Genomic DNA, 23,013 nt, shown 5'->3' with positions numbered 1-23,013 from the left:
ATGCTTAATCTTGGAACATGCAACGGAAGGCATTCTAACCAGACTGTGCCTTTGTGATTGCTTAGAAGGTAGTACTTGGTACAATAATCTAAATCAAACAGTCCCTGGCTGATAATGTATTAGGTGGCCACAGTGTAAATTGCCATGGAGTGCTCTAGTAGCACAAGGCATGGCATTGCCAGGAAAACGTGCAGCAGTTGAAAATACTCATTTCACTTCTAACTGATGCCATGTCATCTCTCTACTGAAAAAAAGAGTGGAAATCAGACTCCTTTCACATATCCTGAAAGAAGGCAGCTTTTAGAGAGAAAATGTTACAGCATGGCAGTTCAGTTCGACAGGATTTTATAAATACAGTATCTCCAGCTGCTAAAAGCTTCTTCTCAATTCACTCATTAGCCTGTTTTCAGGATTTGATTTTTGGGATGGTTAACTACTGAGGAAGAATAGAAGTATTTGAACTCTGGTCCATTTTGGGCAATTCTAAGTGAGTAAGTGAGACAAGGTTTTCCAGTGCTCTACAACAATGTATTTTTAACACATGGAACAATTTTGTCTGGGGAGCACATGGAGTTTACTCTTTTTCATTTTTCCTTTATTATCCTCTTCTAATAAGCTTGTTTTCTGTCTTAAAAAATGATTATGGTTCAGTAATTTGATTAGTCCTTAGGCATTCAATCTCTTATTCTTTCAATACAGCATGAAGACATTAGAAGATAAAATAGATGCTTGAAAGTTCACACATGACTGACCTAAGTATGCTTCAACTGAAATACAGAGATTGTGAAGAAATTAGAAGGCAGGACTTGATCTGAAGAAATATGAGATTACCAAAAACTCCAACCCAAACCCAGAAAATGAAAAAAAAATTATTTAAATCAATTAGCACTTCTAGTAAAGATACCCCCTTGCCATGTTGTAGTCTATGCTGAATAAGAATTTTCATAAGCATATAATTCTCTGTTCAGCTGAGGCCCTTTTTTTCTGTGTAGGGCCTTAACATTTGAGATAGATTATTTCAAATTATTAAATGCTAACAGTATTACTCAATGACAATGTTTTTTAAAAGAACCCCATTACATTAACACATCTCATTTTCCTTTGCTCTATAACATATTGTAACTTGAGCTAGTTGGGAATTTTCAATATAAATTCCCTTTCTTTTATTGCATTAAGTGTCAGCCTGAACATTAAATCAATATAACTATGTGAACTGAATAAATTGTTTTCAATCTAAAGATGCATCAGTGTTATTACACATTTTAAATACTTTTTTTCCTTGGCAATCCATGGTTGTTTTAAAAATTTCTGTAGCATATAATTTTCATAAAATCTCAAACTGACATGTCAGCACTGGCACTGCCTGTCAAACTTACATCAATGCCTTCATGTCACATGGCATGAAGTGACATAACTCAAAGTGACGGAATGAGGTTTGTTGGAAATTGCTGTTAAATAAAGCACCAACTATTTAGATAATTCACCCTTTTAAAGTACATCAAATGTTAGCAAGGAGTAGTTTTCAGTTTTGAGGCACAACGACTAAGCAGCTATTACATATCTCAGTGTTACAAGTTTTAAATTCTGCTCTGTTACTTTTCCATGCAAGCTTATTTAGTAATTTTCAAAATATTTGCTAGATGATGAAATTAGAGGGGAAAAATGCCATTAGCAGTGATAACTTGAGACAGAAACTGACCATCAAGCTTTTTCCAGTGCTGAAGTGCAGAGATGCATTAGGGTTGGAAGGGATCTCTGGAGATCAGCCAGTCCAAGGCAGGGTTACCTAGAGCAGGTGATACAGGAAGCATTCAGGTGTGTTTGGAATGTCTCCAGAGGAGACCATGCTCTCCCTGGGCAGCCTGTTCCAATGCTCTTCAACCTCAACTTCTTTAGAAGCTCTCCCTCACGTTGAGGTGGAACTTCTTGTGTCTTTGCTTATGGCCATTACTCCTTGTCCTGTCATCGGGCAAATAACTTGTGCAAAGCAGCCCAGCAGCTGCCACAGCCATGCCCAGGGTGCTCTCCACCGTATATATGTCTGTCTGTCTGTCTTCTTCACCTTTGCTCTGGATGCAGCTCTTGGCCAGGGGTTACCTGCATGGAAATCTGTTGCTGGAATAACACACCTTATGACCTGTAAACTTCAGATAGTTCTGGATTAACATGCATATCTAAATACAGCTCATTTCCCAACCCAGATTTTTTAAAGTCTGCAGACTGAATTTGGAATGTAATTTTTAAGGTGGATTGCTGGTTTTGCTACAGTGTAGGGAAACAGGGTTAGGAAATTGCTGCTTCCATTTTTGTTTCTCTCCTGGAATCTGGTGAGCTGATAGAGCCTAGCACATGTTTATACGTAAAATAAAGCAACAAAGCCATAGCATTCTGAACAAAGCAGCAGTTTCCTGGTACCTCCCATGGAAAGAATGAGATCCCAAAAGGTGGGTTAGCTTCAGGACACTTAAGTGCTTAAGACTGTCACAGTGACCCATTCCATGATGAGACAGCTCTGTAGCCTGCTAAGGTTGTTTTTGCAGCGATTTTTAATTTTAGTTTGTTCTTATTTTTACATTTTTGGTTTAAACCAGTTGCTCAGATACAAGCAAAAGCAGCCATGGCACTTCGAAGTGTGCAAAAAGTTGTGATTAACTGGCAGTTGGTGAAGAAGAATTCATGTCACAAACAGTAGAAAATGTACACAATAGAGAAGCACAAAATCTTGTTTAACTTAGTTGCCTTGCTCTCCTGTAATTTTGTTTTCTTTGTCAGATAAATGCTAGGGTTTTTAGAATATAAATATGTGGACCTGGAGTAAGCAAAATGACCTCAACTTTCAACCAGCTTTATTAACTGATCTATTATAAACAGGAAGACAAGGTCCATTTGATTTTTTTCAGATTTCTGTGTATGTGTTCTATGGTTTGTCACTGATGAATTCAGATTTGTCAGTTTTTCATCCAGTGCCTTAAAGGCAAAGAAGGGAAACATTGTGAGGACTGAAATTGCACTTGATTCCCACATTGTTGCTGCTAAACTGGCAAAGAAAGTGGAACGCACCCTCCAACTTCAGCAATTAGTTTTGGGAAACTACAGATCATTTAGTGTAAAAAACAAAAGCAGGACAGAACAGACTGATTAGAGATAAGCATCTTTGAACCAGTATCAAGGCTTGTGGAAAGGAGCAGATGTTCTCAAGGCTTCTGAGAGATGTTCTTCACAGTTTCTTTTCTGAATATCCGGTAGATAAACAGTCCATTACAATTGAGATAGTGCAAGAGTGCATATTTGCATAGGATTGCTTGATGACCTGAAAACTCGACTTAGCTTTGAAGACTTTTGAAATGCAAAATCTCCGTGTTTCACTGTAGCAGCATATAAGCGTTGCAATTTTTTATTATTTTTTTTAAATTTTATTTTAGAACAAAGATCTCAAGGCCACTTTCTCTGAAAGTGTCATTACCTTCATGGAGCTGCACTGGCTTTTCATTTCAACTGAAACTACAATTTAGACTTGTCTCGGACCTCATGGTAATTACATCATCAACAAAACAAATTCTGACTGTTCCTCAGACTGTTGCAAAGGGCTGGCTGCTACCCCAGACAGCTGGTATCCAAATAAATTTATTTCTGGAGCAATTTGCATTTTATTTGTCTGTCTCCTCCTATCCCCTCCATTTGTATTATTTGTAGGTTACGGAGCTCCCGAAGTTACGGCGCCTTGCTGAAGTTTTCATAAGTCACGCGTGCTGTTCACATCTGCGCTTTGGATGTCCGTGCATAAAGGACTCAGCGCTGTCAGCCAAGTGCTGACATCCAGTTTTATTCTTCTTTACACAGACATCGGTAAAGAATAATGGCGGAACCGAAATGTTTTGTAACGACTGCCTGATATGAGGCCTGACAGTATGAGGGTCCTTTAAGTTTCCTCAGCTATTCTGTCCTGGTATACGCTTTAAGTTGAAGGACTGGGACACGGCCGCACACACCGACTCCGACGCCTCGCACGGCTGGAAGCCCCTCCTGGCAGGGGCCCCGTCCTTCCGCCCCGTCCCGCCCCTTCCGCCGCCGCCGCCGCTTCCGGACGGGGGATGGGGGGTGGCGGTGGCCGCCGCGGCCGCCGAGGAGAGGCGCGGGCAGAGGCACGGCGAGGGCGCGGAGGAGCCGCCGCCGCAGCGCCCGGGGCCGGCGGGGCGGCACCGCCGCTCGGCGGCAGGTGAGGCGGGGCGAGCTGCGGGGCCCTTCGCCGGGAGGCCCTGCCCGGGGACCCTTCCTTCCCGGGGCCCCTTCCTTCCCGCGGGGCCGCCCCGCAGGTGGGAGCCCGCCGGCTCCCCGTCGCTGCCCCCGCTGCGGCGTGAGCTCCCCGGGTGCGGGCGGGTCTCGGGGGGAAAGGGCCGCCTCGCCGCAGAGGCTGTGCGGGAGGAGAACAGCTTCTCCTGCCGGGGAAAGGCGAGCCGCCTGTGCTGCGCGTCCGCGCTGAAATCCGCTCCGCCGTGCCCGCCCGGCCCGGCGCATCTCTGCCGGGCGTGAGCGCCCGGGCCGGCAGCGCTGCCGCCGGCGGTGTTCGGGCTGAAGGGGTCAGCCCTTGTGCCCAGCTGTGCCGCTTTCGGGCCGAACTTTGTCAGCCTCGTTAGGAGAGGCGTGTGAAGGGGTGGGACGGGTACCGGGCGGGACGGGGCTGGCACCGGGGGGGTCGGGGCCTGCGGGCACTGCGCGGTTTGTTGTGGGGCCTGGGGGCACAGGGGGCCCGTGTGGTGTCTGCTCCCCGCGTCAGCCTCCGCAGCAAACAGATCGTTCCTGCAAAAGATGCTTTGTGTCAGTCTTGCAGTCAGATAAGCAAATAGCTCTACCAGGTCCAAATAGATATCCTTATTATTTTTTTCAAAAAAATTGCAATGTTATTTGAGGACAAAATGTTCAGTTTTGAATAAAAATGCTGTTGAATGTGTAGGATTTGATTATTAACAAGGCAGCATGAAACAGTGCTGCTACTGGTTTGCATGTGTGCTCTTTGAGTTTCAGGGTTAAATGGTGGGGTCTGCCTGGGGGGGGGGGGTAGTGGTTGTGCAAGTTTAAGGCCCAAGCATAAAGAAGTTGAAACTCCTGGAACTGTTATTCACTCAGTCTCTTAAATCTATATTACTGATGCACTGGACCATTCACTTAGTCATTGCTGATTGCTATTAAAAAAATCCCAGCACTTCAGAAAGGTAGGTTTTCCCAGCTCCCTAAGTTAATGGAAGAGGCAAATGAGAGGTAGTGTTAAGTTAACCTTTGTAATAAGTAGAAGTGGTCTTACAGTTTTGTATTTGAGGCTTCACAACACTCATTCTGTGTTGTAAGATGACTTGATGGCAGATTCCACTTGGTTAAGGTCTGCTCTATCTCCACAGAGCTCCCTCGTGCAGCTGGACACGGTGTCTGTGCCACCTCCACAGAGCAGCTGATCATGCTGTGCTCTGGAGTGGCAAGAGCTCAGAAGACATTTCCTGGCATTTAAGTGCCCCTCCTGTTTGGTAGGGGGTGCCTCTTGCTGGATATCAGAGGTAAGGAAATGCCTGTGTCTTTTTCTTCCTTTTGCTTTCTGTGATGTAGAAGAAAGGTGGAACTAACCTGCAGAATTAGTGTGAAGTGATTTTTCTACCAAGTGAAAGGAATTTTGAGAAGTTTTGGAAGTTCTTGTTGTCTAAGTACTGCTTAGATGTGAAGGAAATGTTCTGTAGATTTGCAAATCACAAGAATTTTAAATTATCTTGTTTGCTCTTCTATGTGATATTCTTCTCGGTGGCTGGTTGGCGGTTTATTTCAGTAGGATACTATTAAGGTACAGGCCTAGGAATTGTAATTTTTGGGTTGCATAGTATCGCTTTTCTTTGTACAGAGCTTGCTTTTGCAGCCTACTTAGCTGCTTGAGATCCACATTACCATTAACCATATTACATTGTGTGTGTTTGTTTGATAATCACATAGCTTTTAGAAGTTCTTTATTTCTTACTTTAGTGCATCTAAAACAAGGAAGGCTATTAGACTTTCACTAGACCAGAAAGATTGTAAATGGTTGTGGAGAGTACGATGAAACACAGTTACACTTCAGATACTGTTCTGGTATTAATTTGGATGAAGAATTTGTTCATGTCTTCCCCTTATTTCCACTGTAAGATGAGGGGGTGGGATGAAAAGGGGAGAAAGAAACTGGAGTTGTTACTCCTAAGTTGTATAGGGATAAAGAGCAGGCAACATTCTGTTACAGTAGGGATACACTACTTGAAACTGGAAGAAAAATACTCGACGCCTGATATTTAGCATGTAAAATGTTCAAGAACTTAGTCAAATAGTAATGAAATACTGTGAATGACATCCTAAAATAAGTGGTGGAGTACTTGATAAGTTGTTTAAAAATCACTTGTGTGTGGCTTGAATTATGGCAGTAGGATAAAAATTTGTTTTGTTAGCTAGTTAGTAGATTAGGAGTTGAGCTGCTCTTAGTGTTCACTTGAGTATAATATAACCTCTTTGGCTTAATGAGGTGTAAGAGTCAGGGAGCAGTATGTATTCTGTTTATTTTGAATCAATATGTAACTGTACTTGGTTCTTAAGACAAACATGTTTAACTTTCAAGACTTTCTGTAGTAGCTGCTGTCAGTCTTGCATGGAGGTATTCAACAGAAAAACTCTGCTAAGAATATTGAGCTAATATTTCATCCACAAGCTGCACTTAATACATAATTCTCAAAAAGCTCATCTTCCTTGGTGGATTAAAACTTTAGACTAAACTGGTGTTACTTTGAGATTTCTTATCTCACCTTCATGCATAGCACTGAGACCTTTGAGTACAGTTAAGCTACTGCTGATTATCTCATGATACCAAAGTCACTAATTAAAACTCAATGCAAGTTTTACAGCAATATTTATGCATTTGAAATGATTGTATTCTTGCTTCAGGAAAATACCATTTTTATCTCATGGTGGGCATTGTGCTTGATCAAATTTATATGTAGTATGGTAGCCATTGTATTTAAAAACTCTTGAAAAATCATGTATTATTTTTGCATGGGCTCTTTTTGTCCTTGTGTGTACAAGATACCTGCCGTATTTTATGTATCTGGTGGCATCTGGAAGGTAAGGACTGAGTCACTGTGTGCAGTATGGCAGTGAAATGTTTGGTGCTATTTGCTTTAAATAAGCACTGAAGAATTTAGAGTTTCCAGGAAGAACAGGTGACAAGCTTCTCATGTAAGTCAGAGTCAGCAGAGTAGCTGAGCCTTGTGCTGCATGACAAGGCAGTGCTGTGTGTTCTTTTTCCAGCACAGCATTGCTAAGTTGGTGTGTGACAGTGGCCTTATTATTGCAGGCTGGCTCAGCACATGTTTTTGTGTAGCTTTTTTGTGCTGGGGAACCAAGGCCACTAACATGGGCCTTTTTCCACATGGGCGAAGCAGCAGCCTCTGCAGGGAACAGCCTTTCCCCTGAGCTGTGGGATGTGCTCCTAAGCCAACAGACCCCGCAGAGGAGGGGCTGAGTTGGAATGGCCTCTATTCAAACTGCAGCTTGAAACCTTCACACAGAAATGTAGGTTAAATCACTTGAGATCTGATAGTTCTTCAGCATCCTTCCTAAAATTCCTCTCAAGGATGGTGGGAACTGAATCTAGGGGGGAAAAAAATCAAGGGGCAAGGCTCTCCCAAGTACTTGAGGGCAGGTGGTAAAGCAGTAATGATGCTAGCAGAGGTTTTGCATGTGTGTCTGGAATAAACAAAACCACAGTCAGCACTCTGCTAACTGCTGCAGACCTAACTAGGTTGTTTAACTCTTCAGCTATCACCCTGCTCTAATCAAGTTTGAAGCCTAATGTTACTATGATATTAATGCTACTTTTCTTTGGCTAGAGTAGTGGTAAGCAGATTGAACTTCCCACATATTTACCTCAATATGCAGTCTCAAATTCTGTAAGCTAGGAAAGTTAGGGAATTGATGGTTGATGGCAGCAGTTCAGAAGGGAACGTGACAGAATCATGGACAATCGTGTTGAGGGAGGTTCATTTTCTCTTTATATACATCGAGGAAATTTTGCAATCAGCCAGGGTATACTCAGCCTCCCAGAGGCATCTTAATTTTTAAAATGCCACAGCCAAACTGTAGGAATGTTTATAGCTCACAAAGTAATGTTTTTCTTTGAAAAAAGTAAACGCTTATACATCTGCAGTTCATATGCATTATGTTCAGTTAATTGAAAGGCTGGTGCAAGAAAATGGGATACATGGGATACAACACAATACATGCTGTTGACAAGCTAGCTAAGTACTAAGTCACAGTACCAGCAAAATAATCAACTAACTAGCTACAGACATTGCTGATGTCAGGTGAAAAGTATATTTTGCCCTCTGACGCTTAAGTCTGTGCTTGCTTTGTATTACTCATGTGTGTTATTCATCATTAAATAATGTTACCCATTATTTGGTTTCAGTGATAAAACTAGTGACATGGAAGGCAAAGTAGTTACCAGAGCTGTTTCCTTTCAGAAGACAGGTGCAGTTATCTAGGGGACCTGGGCTCTGCTGCATTATTCTTATGTAGCAGTCTAGTGGTGTAAAAGTTATGCAGCTTCAAAACGAACAGGAGCAGTTGCACACAGGGATCTGTACTGTATTAAAGGTGTTATGATTATTAGGGAAAGTGTCTTTTACCTTTTAAACCATAAAAGAGTCGCCAGTTGAGCAGTCTGAAAGGGAAGGCAGTTTCGGGGTTTAAGAAGTTGCTTTGTCATTAAAAAATTAGTTTAACTGTTGCCGTTGAGATGAAATTAGCTACCTTCTCTGTGTAATGTTTTAAATTTGTGTTTTGTGGTCATTTCCTTGTCTTTTCCAGTTGGTTAAGTGTCTTGTTGACAACATTTAAAAACAGAACAGGTCCTATCAGTTGCATCTTTAGGTTAATGTAGACTTTCTCCTGGGTCCAGCCCATAGTGACCTTTGATGGGTGTGCTCATTCAGTGTTGTAAGGTTACTTTTATTGCATATTTGGTAATGGGTGATTTTTATTCCAGCAATGCCAGACGAAGGAAGACTGGGCTGCTGTTAGGCTACTTGACTTGTGACAAATAATTAGAATTCTCTTAGGTTAGGGACGGTTTCCTTCCTTTGTCCTCAGAAGTCGCTTTGGTTAGAAGACAATATTGGTAAGTTGAGTGTATTTGTGGTGGTGAGTTTACATTCACTGCTTCTGGAAAACTGGCGATGTTTATGTTATAAAACTGTGTTATAAAACTCACTGTGATTAACAACTTTTTCTTTTCAGTATTTCATCTGTATTTCTGAGTAAAGAAAGCTGGACATTTAGATAAGCAACTCAAGTTTATTTATTTTACTGGATGTTTTGGATTTAGTATAAGAACCATGTTGATAATACACTCATGTTTTAGTTGTTGTTTAGTGGTGCTGACCCTAAGTCAAGGAGATTTTGGTTTCTCCTCGTCTGCTAGTGAGGAGGGGCAGAAGAAGCTGGTAGAGACACAGCCAGGACAGGTGACCTGAACTTGGCCAGAGGAATGTTCCATACCAGGGAATGCCCTGCTTGGTATAGAAATGGAGGGGGGAGGTTGGCCTGGAGGGGCTGACCACTGCTGGGGAACTGGCTGGGCAAAGGGGAGCAGTGCTGAGCAGTTGTAGTGTGCATCACTTGTCTTTCTTGGCTGTTGTTCTTACCTATTTTTGTTATTTCCATTGTTATTATTACTGCATTTTTCTTTATTACCATTATTAAACTGTTCCCCTTGGGTTTACTTTCTCCCCTCCATCTCACTGCAGGGGGAGTGGGCTGGGGGCAGTGGGTGGAAGTGAGTGAGTGACTAAATGACTCTTATTGCCACCAGGGATTAAACAGCAGCCCTGGAGTAAAGTAAAAATATGTAGTACAAAAAAGGCCAATTAAGTGATGATCAGTTGAAAATTAAATGTCATAATTTATTTTATTAGCTGTGACCAAATAATTTTACAGTTATTTTTGAGCTACTCTTTCAAAAATAGTAAGATAACATAAAAATGAGAAAACACCCTTTTATATGGAGAAGGAAGCCTGTAGTATATGCAGTATTCCAGTAGTTTGGGTTGTTTTTTTTTTTTATTTTAGGCAGCTATTTAACTATCAAGGTATTAAAGCTTATATACTTACTGACTGTATATGAGGTATTGAGAAATTTTAGCAATGAACCAAGTACATGTGGTTAATACACAATCAACTCCTCCGAGAATATCTTCAGAAGTATCATGCCCTTAATTATTTTAGAAGGGTAAGTGTGATTTTGTGCTCACTTCTCTTCTAAAACATTGCTTTTGCACTGCTGGGAAATCTCATTTGGCAAATTGAATCTTCTCTGATATAGTATAAAATAGCTTGTGGTTCTGTTAGATGAAAGCCAGAAGTTGCAACCAATAATTACATTGGTTATAATTATCTCAGTGTTTAAAAAAAGTGAGAAGGAAAGAGCTGTGCCCCTGAAAAAGATACAGAACTGTGCTGAATATTCATGATGGGTTCAAGTACCAGTTTACTATAGACAGAAGTTAAATAATAGATTAAATACACTGTTTCCTTCTTTCACTCTGAAAGCCTTGAATGATGTATGTGGCAGTAGTGTATTGTACTGGCTTGTATTTTCTGAGATTTGATTGGCATGATTGAAGCATTTCAGTTAATTAGACTGTTTTCTTTGAGTACAAAAGAGCTGTGAAATTGTAGCTGTTTCTTCGATGGTAGCTGTACGTGAGCCACCAAATATAAATTATGCAGAAATCCATTCTCTACTGCTGTGGGTCTTCAATATTGCATAAACATTTTAGTACTTCTGCTTCACTGGTAGCCTTTCAAAGTTTTATCACGTGTTCCGCATAATGTCCTGTGGTAAACTTTTTCCTTGTTGTTCTGGTGTTACCTTGTCACTACCATGTGACTAAAATGTTGCTGAGCTGTCTCTCGTTTTAGGCAATATTCTAGAGTCAGGAACACAATTATTGAGAAATCTGTATGAAGAGAATACATCTCTTCTGGTTTTGGTGTGTTACTATGTTATATATTAGCACATCAGTTTTAAAAAGGCTTTGAAGCTTAAGTCAATGCTTCATTTTTAGTAATGTCATTTTTGAAAGCCGAGTGTTTTAAAGGATTCACAATTCAGTAAGTAACTATCTTAATTACTGAGATCAAACAACAGAGGATAGTTGTACCATCAGCATACAACTAAGATACTTCAGCTCAATACTGTTGCAGATATCAAGACTTAGGTTTACTTGTAAGGAGTGGGGGATGTTACATCATCAGAGCTTCGGTATGTATTTTAAAACAGTGGGATGTGTTGGACTGTATTGAAATGTATTATTTCAGCTTTAATTCACTTTTGTGTTTGCTGGCTGTACTTCCTTGTGCAGTTGATGAACTGCAAACAATGGAAAAGTCTAATGATTGAGCTGGTATTTAAAGAGTAGTATTTGATTTTCATTGCCTAATGTAATTAACAAAGCAGAATTTATTTATTTATTTATTTATTTATAACAAAATTAGAACAGTATACTGGATACATCTAGGAAATATTTTGCTTCTTGGAAACTTTAGATTTCTATTTAGGAGCAAATGAGAGAATCTTAATTTAGTTTTTCTTGAGTTTAAAAAAAAAATCATCATATTTACCATAGAAATTATGTCTGTTTTTTAGCTATCTCTTATGTAAAATGTCTTGGGCTAATTAAGCATCTAAAATTGCACAACAGGCACCGGCATTTGAGTAATGTGTGTTAAACACTCTGGTGTTGTCTCTCTGGGATGTGCAGCAGGTCAGCGTGACTGGCGGATAAAGGGGCAGGATGGCAGGCAGTAACCAGCTTTGCATTCGACGCTGGACTACCAAGAACGTGGCCAAGTGGCTGAAGGAAGAAGGCTTCTGTGAATATGTGGATCTTTTGTGCAACAGACACAGGCTGGATGGAATTACCCTGCTGACGCTTACTGAGTACGACTTGCGATCCCCTCCTCTGGAAATCAAGATCTTGGGGGACATCAAGAGGCTGATGTTGTCCATACGCAAACTGCAGAAGCAGCACATTGACGTGCTGGAAGAGCTGGGTTACACCAGCGATGGTCACGCTGGCACCGTGTGCCCAGCTGGCTCACTGCAGGGCGCAGATTGGTTTTGTAATGGGGAAGTGCCCCGGGACTATGATGGACCGATTAGTGACTTGAATGGTGATCAGTATCAATATGCAAATGGAAAAAACAAACATGCCACGAGAAGATTGGACCCAGAGTACTGGAAGACAGTTTTAAGTTGTGTGTATGTCTTCATAGTGTTTGGCTTTACATCATTTGTTATGGTGATAGTACACGAGCGAGTACCTGACATGCAAACGTATCCACCGCTGCCAGACATATTTCTAGATAGGTAAGAAATTTTCTTTCTAAACATAACAGTAATGTCATGGTTAAAACATAGGCTGTCTTTTCTCTGTTTGCAAAGTTTCATGCGCTCTAGAAGGTTTCATAGTCTCTAGAAGAAAGTTTCATATTCCCTAGAAGATGACCCTGCAAAATAGTAATAAGACTCTAGTAAATCCTTCTGCTCAGTTGGAAATGCAGATCAGTTAGATGCAGAGATTTCGTTTTAGGGGAAAATAAATTGAGCTGTTGTTCTACCAAGTCTATATTTAGTTTTAGATCTTAAACTCATTAGAACACTGTAATTACTTAGTCCATCCTCGCACTCTAGTAAAAAGCATAGCAGCCATATGCATGTTCTGAAATCCAGTTCCTGCTATGAAGCTTAACATGTCTTGATATAAAAAATATATCAACTTTGGATGAAGGAATATACTGGTCTGTGAGTGAGCAAGGAAATTGAAAGGGAACAGCATTGCTACTGTATTTTTATTGTCCTCCTGCTGTCAGCTTGCTGAAGATGGTCTAGAGAAACTGAAGTAGAATGAAAAGATCAGCATCTCCTCTAACAGGGTATTAAACCACTGTTGTGATTTATGTGGTACGTGTTCATTTTTTTAAAGAAAATATTTCACTTCAGGCAAAGAAGAGACACGATAGCAAAGGTCAGATTCTAGTCATTGACAACAGGTTTAATAGAGGATAAATTTCCCTTTGAGCAAGTGCACTTGCACGTGCACATGGAGAACTTAACTGCCTAGAGAGTTTTAAAAGATGAGCTAAACTGTTAAAAAGTTCAGCCTTTGTGGTCTTCTTGTTGCTGCCAGTAATCTCCATTTTCATAACAGGCTTTCAAGAAGTTAGTAAGGCTAATCTTATGAGTAAGTGTGCAGAATCCCCCATAAATTTATATATAACTCATCAAGGACAGACCACATCCAGCAGAGTGGAAGAGGGGAGAGAGGACAGGAGCTGTGGCATTACTGGATTTTGTTCCCAGGGTGCTGCCAGGGTATTCAGTGCACAGGAGGATGGGGGAGGCCAGAAAGCAGCAGCTCACAATGAGAGGGGATTACTACAAAGCTTATGTTTGAGCGGCGCTTTGCTTACCTCTTTGTATCAGGGGAAGCACAAAACTAAAGAGGAGCAGCCTCTCTTGAAATCTGTTGATCTGTATTTTGGTGACTGAAGAGTGAAAATTGTTACTGGTGCCTTTTGTGTGCAAGAAGGTCTTCGGTCTTTTGACAGGGAAGGCTGAAAGGTTTTCATGTAGTGATTATCACTGAAGTTTTGAAAACAATTTTTGTTTTCCCTGATGCTTTTCTGTGCAGTTCTGCTTCATTACAAATATTTAAGGTTTTTGGCCTTGCAGCATTTAATTCATTGTGTTGACATGGCATTCTTGCAAGCATAAGCAGCATAATTGACAGGATGCAAGTTTTTGTCAGAATGAAAAAGGTTGTTGTGAAACAATAGTAGAGGAACGCATCCTGTTAGTAAGTCACATGTAAATTAGAGCATACTAGAGATTTTCCCTGACTTAGTGAATTCTGTGTAAACTAGAAGCACATTACGAGGAAGGAGATAACGTAATTGAGTATATTTCAAATTCTGTTTCATTCAGTCTGACAGAAGAATTTTTGTATGTAGTTTATAGTATTGTCAGATGAATGCAAATTAGTTTTGTGGTTAGAACTTCACATGCCCTTATTTTCAATATTGAGACTAGGAAAAGAATTAAGCGTTTGTATTAACTTCCTTGCTTTGTTCTTTTTTTTTTTTAGTGTCCCTAGGATACCATGGGCTTTTGCTATGACTGAAGTATGTGGTGTAATTCTATGCTACATTTGGCTCTTGGTTCTTCTGCTTCACAAACACAGGTAGATTTTACAAAATCCAAATTAGCTGGTTCTTCAATGCAGAGAAAAGACCATAACAAGAATTTATGATGATTGTTTAAGAATTTCCATTCTGTAAGAATCTTGTCAACTTCTAGTATGTCTCTGTTAAAATTTACTAGGGATGATTTAATCAAGAATGATGGCTTGTGAATCTTTCAAAGGAGTAATCTGAATTTACTTTTCTACCATATTTATAAGCAATTTCCTTCAGAACATAGGTATTTCAGAGAGTTGTCAGTATATGCACTCATGCTATAACAGTTTTGTGCATAAGAAAGTGCTACGAGAATGAATTTCCACAGGATGTCTGAGCCAGCCTGGCAGTCTGCTTTCACTAAGGGATAGAAAACGCTTTTGTGTGTGTGCGTATTTTAAGTTAAATTTTCACCAGTTCATTGATTTCTATCAGTTTGCCAACAGAAGGTATGAGTGCCAAAGCTAGCACAAGAGTGGCTGCAGAGGTGGAGCTGTACTTTTTGGTGACAGGAAGCTGGCTAAAGTGTCTCACCCTGTCACGTGGAACCATATTTTTACAGTACTACTTAATTAAAAAAAAAAAAAAATCATTGTGAAACTTGCAGTAATGATGACAGGACTTAATGGAATTAAGTTGGGGTGAGGTGAAATGTTTTTATCATAACTTCCCTGATGTCAGTTCCTGTGTACTTTTCCCAGATCTATACTTCTGCGCAGGCTGTGCAGCCTCATGGGCACAGTATTTCTCTTACGTTGCATTACAATGTTTGTTACCTCACTCTCGGTGCCAGGCCAGCACTTGCAGTGTACTGGAAAGGTAAAAATGCTTTAAATTATTTTTTTCTGTTTCCTTTTGTAAAAAAAGTACTCGATGAAGATTGTTGCAACCATAGTGTTAGATGTGTGTTTTTTAAGAACATCATGGTTCTCTCCTGTTTCCTTGCCCTTGCATTAATTACCATAGGCAGGCAAACATCCCTGGGGGCCTTAGAAGCACTTGCCACTCTGGAGAGTATATGGATATTTGGGGAAGGCTGTTCAGAATGTCTCACACTGTAAAGCAGAGAGTTTGTCAAAGGAGTATGTGCACTTCAGCTCCTAACTTCATGAAGAGAGACTGAAACAGAAGTAATCGCTTCTTTGTCTTGCTGGTTGCATGGTTTCGGAAAAAAAACCCAACAAAAACCCACAACAAACTATTATTATTTCACCCCTTGTCGTAAGGGATATTCCTTAAGAGCATGGGATTTTATGGTTGTTTTATCCTGACTTTTAGTTAGGAGAGGTTTCAGCTGGACAAATGGAAAACTTGATAATGACACAATTGGGGAGGCTGAAAACATTCAAAAAAAGGTGGCAGGCTCTGGGGGTAAATCATTTGGAACAAAACACTTGCTCTAAATTCCAGTATTCATAAAAGAGGTATGATGAATACAATTAGTAATTGTAGTGACTCATTGCCACAGTGAAATCCAAGGATGGACTAACCTGCATTTTAATTAAAGACACCACATGATAAATGGTATTAAACAGAGTGCAGTACAGCTAACTTCAGGGACATACTGTTAGGGCAGTGGGGTTGGAACTTAGTGAAGGTTAATATCCCTGTTTTTCAGTTGTATGGCAACGTTTGGGCAAAACTCCAGCGGGCATTTGCAATATGGAGCGGCTTTGGAATGACTCTGACTGGAGTACATACGTGTGGAGATTATATGTTCAGCGGTCACACTGTCGTCCTGACCATGCTCAACTTCTTTGTCACAGAATGTAAGTACAGAGTGTCAATACTCAAATGTCCTTCAGAGTACGTACAGAGGTGTGAGAGGGTAAACATTTGAATGTCCTTAAGTATTAAGAATATCTGCTCCTTGACCTCCTCAAGAAGTTCAAAGTGTAACATTTAAGCAAATAAGTACAAATCCAGATCGCTGTGCTCTTTCTCAGGTTTGTGACAGTCATGTTATAGCCAGGATAGGAACAGCACCTCCTTGAATGGGGGGGTGATCAAGGCACTTTTCAATGAACACGTGAGCCAAGAAATTAGAAAGCCTTTCTGGCTTGCTACTGGGAGAATACTTGGGAAGATACTTAGGATTGTCTGTTACTATTCCCTTCCCTAGCTATCTGCCATGACTCCTGTCAGCCCAAATACCTGGCAAGGTTTCCCTATGTTAATGTTTCCATAATCCATAAAGCCAGCCACCAAACCCCATAACAAGTGAGAATATATGAAGCAGGAGTACCCTTCTGTAAATACCTACAGTGATTTGATACATGTTGTAGCAAGCAAAGGTAATTAGTTTGAGTTCAACTATGATGTAATGACTGCAATAACAGTGTAATGTAGCTTTCATTACATCTTCCTCTTTATAACATAGAAAAGACATGATTTTCATTAAAAGAAGTTGATTGAACAAAGAATTCTGCTTTGCAAGGTGCTAAACCATTTAAGGATGCTCTTGTTAATCCAGAAATGCATTTGTAAATGAAGTCATGAACTAATAGACATCTATAACTTGTGTGGTTGTTTTTGTTGGATTTATTAGATCTGTATACAATATTTCCAAATGAAGAGAGTAACTTCATCTTATTTTTGGATTAAAAATCTGTATAAAAACTTGGAATGTCTAGGCCTGCATTTTGAGACAGTCAAGGTTAATCACTTCCTGTTTTCTTCTAGATACGCCAAGGAGCTGGAACTTCTTGCACACTTTGTCCTGGGTCCTGAATCTCTTTGGAATCTTCTTCATTTTGGCTGCACATGAACATTATTCTATAGATGTCTTCATTGCCTTTTACATCACTACAAGACTCTTTTTGTATTACCATACATTGGCTAATACTAGAGCATATCAGCAGAGTAGGAGGGCAAGGATATGGTTTCCAATGTTTTCTTTTTTTGAATGCAATGTTAATGGTACTGTTCCCAATGAGTATTGCTGGCCCTTTTCAAAACCTACTATACTAAAAAGATTAATTGGTTGAACACTGTGTGGGTCAGTTCAGATTTTTATGAAGCCTTATGACTAAGATCCTACAAGGCTAGCTACAAGGGGAAAGTCAAGTAACATTTTTCACTCTGTGATCTCCTTGTTGCCTTGTTTCTTGGATTCTTAGCCATAAAATGGGGTTCCCATACTTTACAGGGATGTGTTTTGTTTTCTCCTTGTGAAAATAGAAAACAATGCAGGGATGGGTAAAGGCTATCAGTGAAGCATGAATATAAACCAGAATACTGTTGCCCTTGGTAAGATTCTGTGTGAATGTTTATGGAACATTAACCTCAAATATGTACTGAATATAACACACCCTTTACAGGTCCAGATAATCTTTGTTACCCGAGTGCCAGCCTTTACATATACTGACAAAAAAATCAGAACTTTATGAAGCCTTTCTTTGAAAGCAGTCACAAATGTAATTTTTAAAACAAAGTGTATATTTAAAGTTTGAGGAGGTCTGTGTGTCATAATGAAGAAAGCAGTATAGTTCCTTGCTGAGAGGGTCTCTTTAACTGTCAAATTACAAGTCTTGACAGTATAAATCGTCTGCATACAGGTTGCCAAAAATGGAAGTCTGATTTGTGGCTGTGCAGTGATGGTATTTTTTTTTAATGAGAACTTACTTAGTCTAGTCTATCAGTTGTCTGTATGGTTGTTCTAGCACTTGAAAGTTTTCCCTTACGTGTTTAAATGAGTTAAAGTAAGTGGGACATCCACTGAAAGTAAATTTAGCTTCAGTGAGTTTAAAGCCACAAAGTAACTTTTGTGTGATCTTAATTGCTTTGTACCCAAACCCATGCATGCTTTGCAGGAGCAGTTCTTTAACATTGGAAAAACAGAACAGTTGTCTTCGTGTATCTTACTGTCCTGTTAATGGATGGGAAAAATGCATGTAGTAACTCTTTCAGGAATACTAATAATAGTGAGTATTGGAAATAGTGCTCATGTTGATGTATGTTTTAGCACTCTGGTGTCAACAATATGGTGACTATCTCTGGATATATATATGCACAGTATATTTGGTTATGTATATAAACACACAGTATATGTTTTTCTAACAACTATGAAGAGAGGCTAGTTCTTAATTTAAGTTGCTCATTTACTCCACTGAAAGATACCATGAACAGCTGAGTTTTGCTTGTTGAAAAAACCAAACCACAACCTACAACAAAACATCCCCCAAAACCTCAAACCAACACTCCAAGTTCATAACGTGTGGGCAGAGTCACACAAGGGTCAGTGATCTCTTAGGCAGTGGATTGAAAGGGGACAATACTAATGTTGTCTGTGGAGCCTTGAAATTAGATTTGTGCTAAATGAAAACTGGTAGGTACAAGGTACAAAATCATAAAAATTGCATGGACCTTTTAATTTGATAATTGCAACTTCAGATGTGCAAATACAATGTGAGTCAGCTTTAGAAAGTTACACAAAGCATTTCCAGCTTGGTACTAGCTGACTTAATGGGCGCTGTGTACTTGTGTGTGTGCATGGAAATGAATCCATTTGGAATTTGCAAGGCTTTGTGTTTGGAGGCTTGTAACCTACTGTGGTCTACTCCTTGCTGTATTGTGTTCCTTTTACAAACCTTGACTGTACTAACTTGACTACCTTACGCTCTCCGTAGTATATTACTTCTGTAACTTAATTTAGTTCCTGTTCCACAGAAGAATTATGCATCTTGGAGTATCTCTGCCAGCTGTAATGAGCACATGTACACTGTACTATTCCAGAGATTTTTATATTTGTAACATTCCAATTTTTTAGCAAAATTGCAGGTTTAATACTATATTGTTCAATCTACCATAGCCTGATGGCTTTTGCCATCCAAATTGGGGGAGTGTGCTTACACTTTAAAAAAAGGAGAAAATATTCTGAATGATTTAAAGACTTGCCATTTGCTGCTCCTAACTTTCTGATTTCAGAAAGGGAATTTGAACATTCCTCTTGAGACTTTATAATGAAAGAGTTCTATTTGTTAACTTATATTTGCCTTTGCAATGCACACAGTTATGAATGCTGTTTTTCTAAACTCTAGGAAACCTATTCTCAGGATGTGCAGGATTGTAATCTGAGTTATGGAGAGGTATGCAATTAAACTTGCAAAGCTGTTGATTCTGAGAATAACCATATGAGTGGTAACTGGCATAACTGCATCTAAACTGAAATACTATTTTACAACGTAGACATGCAGGAGAATTTTCAAGTACGGCCCAGTGTACCAATGTTTACATAAAGTAAAGCTATCATTTCAATATTTTTATTTTTTGTAGTGAAGTGCTTATACATTGAAACATAAGGATTCTTTGTTCTAATTTAATTTTCAAATTCTGTTAAGTAAATTGTGTTTTAAATCAGCCTTGTCTATCACTGTTTTTTAAAAGAAGCTTGCTTTTTTGTGCTGTTTCCCTTGATGCTAGATATCTAAATTCTAGGATAAGTGATATAAAATGGTTGGTTTTGTTAGCACTGGAGTGGATTAAAACATTGTCAGGGTGATTGTCCTCTGTTGTTTTGGAAGTTCATCTTGTCAGTCTGTAAACATTCAAGAGGAAAGCTTGAAGTTGATAGAAGACAGAAAATTGTAATCTAGCTAGCAAGAGAGTGCGGGTCAGTCTGTCAAGTTGGGAATGTTTGCTTTATTGTTAATTAGATGGAAACAAGTTGCAGGTAACTGATAGGCATGACATTTTGTACCTCCTTTTGTGTCAGTGATTTAAACGTGTTTTGCCGCTTCTGTTGCTGACCAGCACTTTTAAGTAAAGGCAGCAGAGCACCTTGGGCCTTGGATTTAATGCTCAGTACGTTCAAGGATGTCTTCCTTTATGTCCACATGCCATCATTGCTCTCCTTTAACATGTTGCACCTTTTTTGTGCTGAGTTGTCTTCTGTGGTCTGTGTGAGTGCCCACATAATCTGAATCCAGAATAATGAATGAATTACTGTGTAATGCCAGCAAGTGCTAGTGTCCCAACAACGTTAGTACTAAGAAGTGCACAAACAAATCAAGTAGCAAAGTCTGAACTTTGTAACCAGATATACAGAAGAAGGGGAGGGTCACATTCTTTTGCTAGCTTAGCAAATTAATAATACATGAGACTTGGCAATAGGGTTGAGCTCTTCCTTATTAGTTTGGGGATATGTATGCACATACCTGCAAGTGATAGGCACACAGGCTCTTCACACATCCTTTTGCTTTGGTTTTTTTGTACCTTATGACACAGTTTCTTGTAATAGCTTTCCTAAATTTTTTACCTTTAGATTTCATTTCTGAAAGATCCCTTAAGTGGGTTATGACATTACACCTGCACAGAATTAGACCTTCATCGATGTGGGTTTTAACAAATTCTGATTACACTGACAAAACCTTATGGAAGGATCTTTAAGCAAGGTTCTCCAACTGATCTTGAACAGTGCTATAGAAAGCTTCCATATATGCAAATTACCTTAATGTCTTGTGGCAAACATGATAACATTTACACAAAGTGTTGGTACAAAAATGTAGATAGGCCTGAAGTATTTAAATGTCCAAGACTAGCAAGAATTGGATCCCTTAAGTGCACTTGTATGCTTAACTTCAAGCAAATTACTAAATACTCTTGAGTTCAGTGGGTGTTACCATCTTAGTTTAAACATTTTTTTGGATCAGGCCCAGTGCAAACTGTGTGTGGTATACTGCTACAGTAATGGGAATACGTAATGTCACTTTCTTCTTTGTTTTCTTTGATGTCTCCCCCTCATCTGCTGTAGAAGAAAACATTCCAGTAGAATTTCAAATAAATTGCTACATAACTAGGTTCTGAAAGAAGAAATCTGTAAAAAACCAAAAGACTGAATAAAACCTTGATAATTACCTGCTATAAGAGGCAAGGGTCAGTTAAATGATTTTGGGGGAAAAAAGTTATTTTTTGATGCAAGCATATTAAATAAGGCCATTTAGAATTACTGAAACCCTCCAAGAAGGATAAAAGCACATGTTCCTCTAATCTTTTCTGTACCGCTGTATCTTGTGTAGTGCCAAAAAGAGAGTTAAAGAGGAAAGAGCTGAGCTCAGACACCAGTAAAAGTCTTTTGCAGCAATTAATACCTTCTAGTTTTTAACTGCTGCCTGCATGCTTGGTGCTACACTTGTCCATTACTGTTCAGCTAGTTTTCTGATGTATGAAAGCCCACTTGGTTTTCAAACATCAGTCATGGAATAAAAAACCCAAACAGTAGGTTTGATGGACCTGGAGTGTAACAAAAATAACTTAAAACAACTGTGATAGTTTTTCATCCTGTCCATGTAGTTCCTACTGAAGTTAGGGAGAATTTGCAGTAATCCACAGACAATACTGATTTTTTTTTTTTTTTTTAATTAATAAACATGGGTACCTTTATACAAATCTGACTTGTAACTTCAAAAACCACCATAGTGTTGTCAAGGTGCAAGTATATTTGACAGAAGTCCTAGCAGTGAGACAGCTTACCCTCTGAATTATTTTGTGCATATAGACTTCAACAATAAGGATTAATTGATAGACCACTGGTTTATAAAATACAAAATATTTCTGATCTATCTTTGACCTAGTCGCTATTCTAATTGAAACAGTCTTCCTGGGGGGAAAAACAGTTCTTTGGAGTGAACCTATGTCTTGCTCATTATATGAAGAAAACCACAAAAATACCCTCACAGCTCCTCAAACACTACGGTATTGTGAACACTGAACCTTCCATATAGCAGTATCCTGCAGACTTACCACTTGTATCCTGACAAACCTGCAGTGAGTATTATGTACATATTCGGTGACATGCACATTTTAAAAGCCAGTTTGTAGTAAGTGTGTAAGAACTGAAGGTGAAAAATATGGAGCACAATAACCTGACCTATTAGCCCTGTAGTTTGAAAGACTAACTGTAACTTAGTTTTGCTCTTTCAATTCAGTTTTGTCAAAAAAGGAGAAATTTTGTGAAAATTGAGAAACCACAAACTGCATTGTACGTGATACTTAAAATAATAAGGATGTAGAAACAAGGCTTTTCACACTGCAGTTACTTCAGTTTTTGTCCTGAGAAAACAGTGTTATCTAATGGCCACAAGGTATGCCAGTGAAGTGTAGAGTACTGTAAATAAGTAAATATTGTTTTGATTCTAAACTCAGATTGAATTAATATATTGTTTTATATCTTTGTTGTGTTAAACATATTTAAAAATACTAAAATAAAATATTTGAAGATGACAAATGCTTGCTTTATTTTACATGAAAAACGATGGCTTACTGTTTCTCTTAGTGCTGTGACTGAAAGTATTCCTGAGCACAGGGGTGATGGTGTTAGGAGGTCTTGCTTCAGTATGGAAGTAAGTAATGCTGACAAAATACAATTGGTACATTCTGTGGGAATCTGTTACAAGTATGTGCATGTACTTCAAATCATTTCTGTTCTGGGTGATGCAGGAATTACAGGTTTACAGCTGTGGTCTTAAGTTTGCAGCTGCCTATAAGGGGTTTGCTTTTTCTTCTGGCACTGTGACAGATTCTGGTAAAATTACTGGTTTTCCCTGGAACAGGGAAACAGCTGCCAAATACTAAATTCCTCTTGCTGTCAAAACTGTACTGAAGTGTGATACTAGGATAGGATAGGTAATCACTGGACTGTTCATAGGAATCATTTGACTTGTGCAAAATATTGACAGTCAATTTGGTAACAGTTCTGGTTTTTTCTATTAGTGTCATTAG

At 39.3% G+C, this 23,013-nt stretch overlaps 1 protein-coding gene across 1 annotated transcript; it reads left to right on the top strand.

Moving 5' to 3' along the window:
* Positions 1–4,156: 4,156 nt before the first annotated feature.
* Positions 4,157–22,519, top strand: SAMD8 (sterile alpha motif domain containing 8). The gene is made up of 7 exons (XM_040071105.2): positions 4,157–4,216; positions 5,394–5,546; positions 11,820–12,427; positions 14,205–14,300; positions 14,997–15,114; positions 15,914–16,064; positions 16,978–22,519. The coding sequence occupies exons 3-7, from the start codon at positions 11,853–11,855 to the stop codon at positions 17,280–17,282; spliced, it is 1,245 nt and encodes a 414-aa protein (XP_039927039.1). The 5' UTR covers positions 4,157–4,216; positions 5,394–5,546; positions 11,820–11,852; the 3' UTR covers positions 17,283–22,519.
* Positions 22,520–23,013: the final 494 nt, after the last annotated feature.

Source organism: Hirundo rustica, chromosome 8 (assembly GCF_015227805.2).
Source record: "Hirundo rustica isolate bHirRus1 chromosome 8, bHirRus1.pri.v3, whole genome shotgun sequence".
Classification (NCBI taxonomy): Eukaryota; Metazoa; Chordata; class Aves; order Passeriformes; family Hirundinidae; genus Hirundo; species Hirundo rustica.
Note: the sequence above shows the minus strand (reverse complement) of the source record. Positions and strands in the feature narration are given on the sequence as shown.

Bases quoted from the DNA above. Each gene is read 5' to 3' on its own strand.
- SAMD8 (XM_040071105.2), top strand. From the start codon at position 11,853: ATGGCAGGCAGTAACCAGCTTTGCATTCGACGCTGGACTACCAAGAAC. The intron at 12,428-14,204 runs GTAAGAAATTTT...TTTTTTTTTTAG, and splicing joins CCAGACATATTTCTAGATAG to TGTCCCTAGGATACCATGGG. The intron at 15,115-15,913 runs GTAAAAATGCTT...CCTGTTTTTCAG, and splicing joins ACTTGCAGTGTACTGGAAAG to TTGTATGGCAACGTTTGGGC.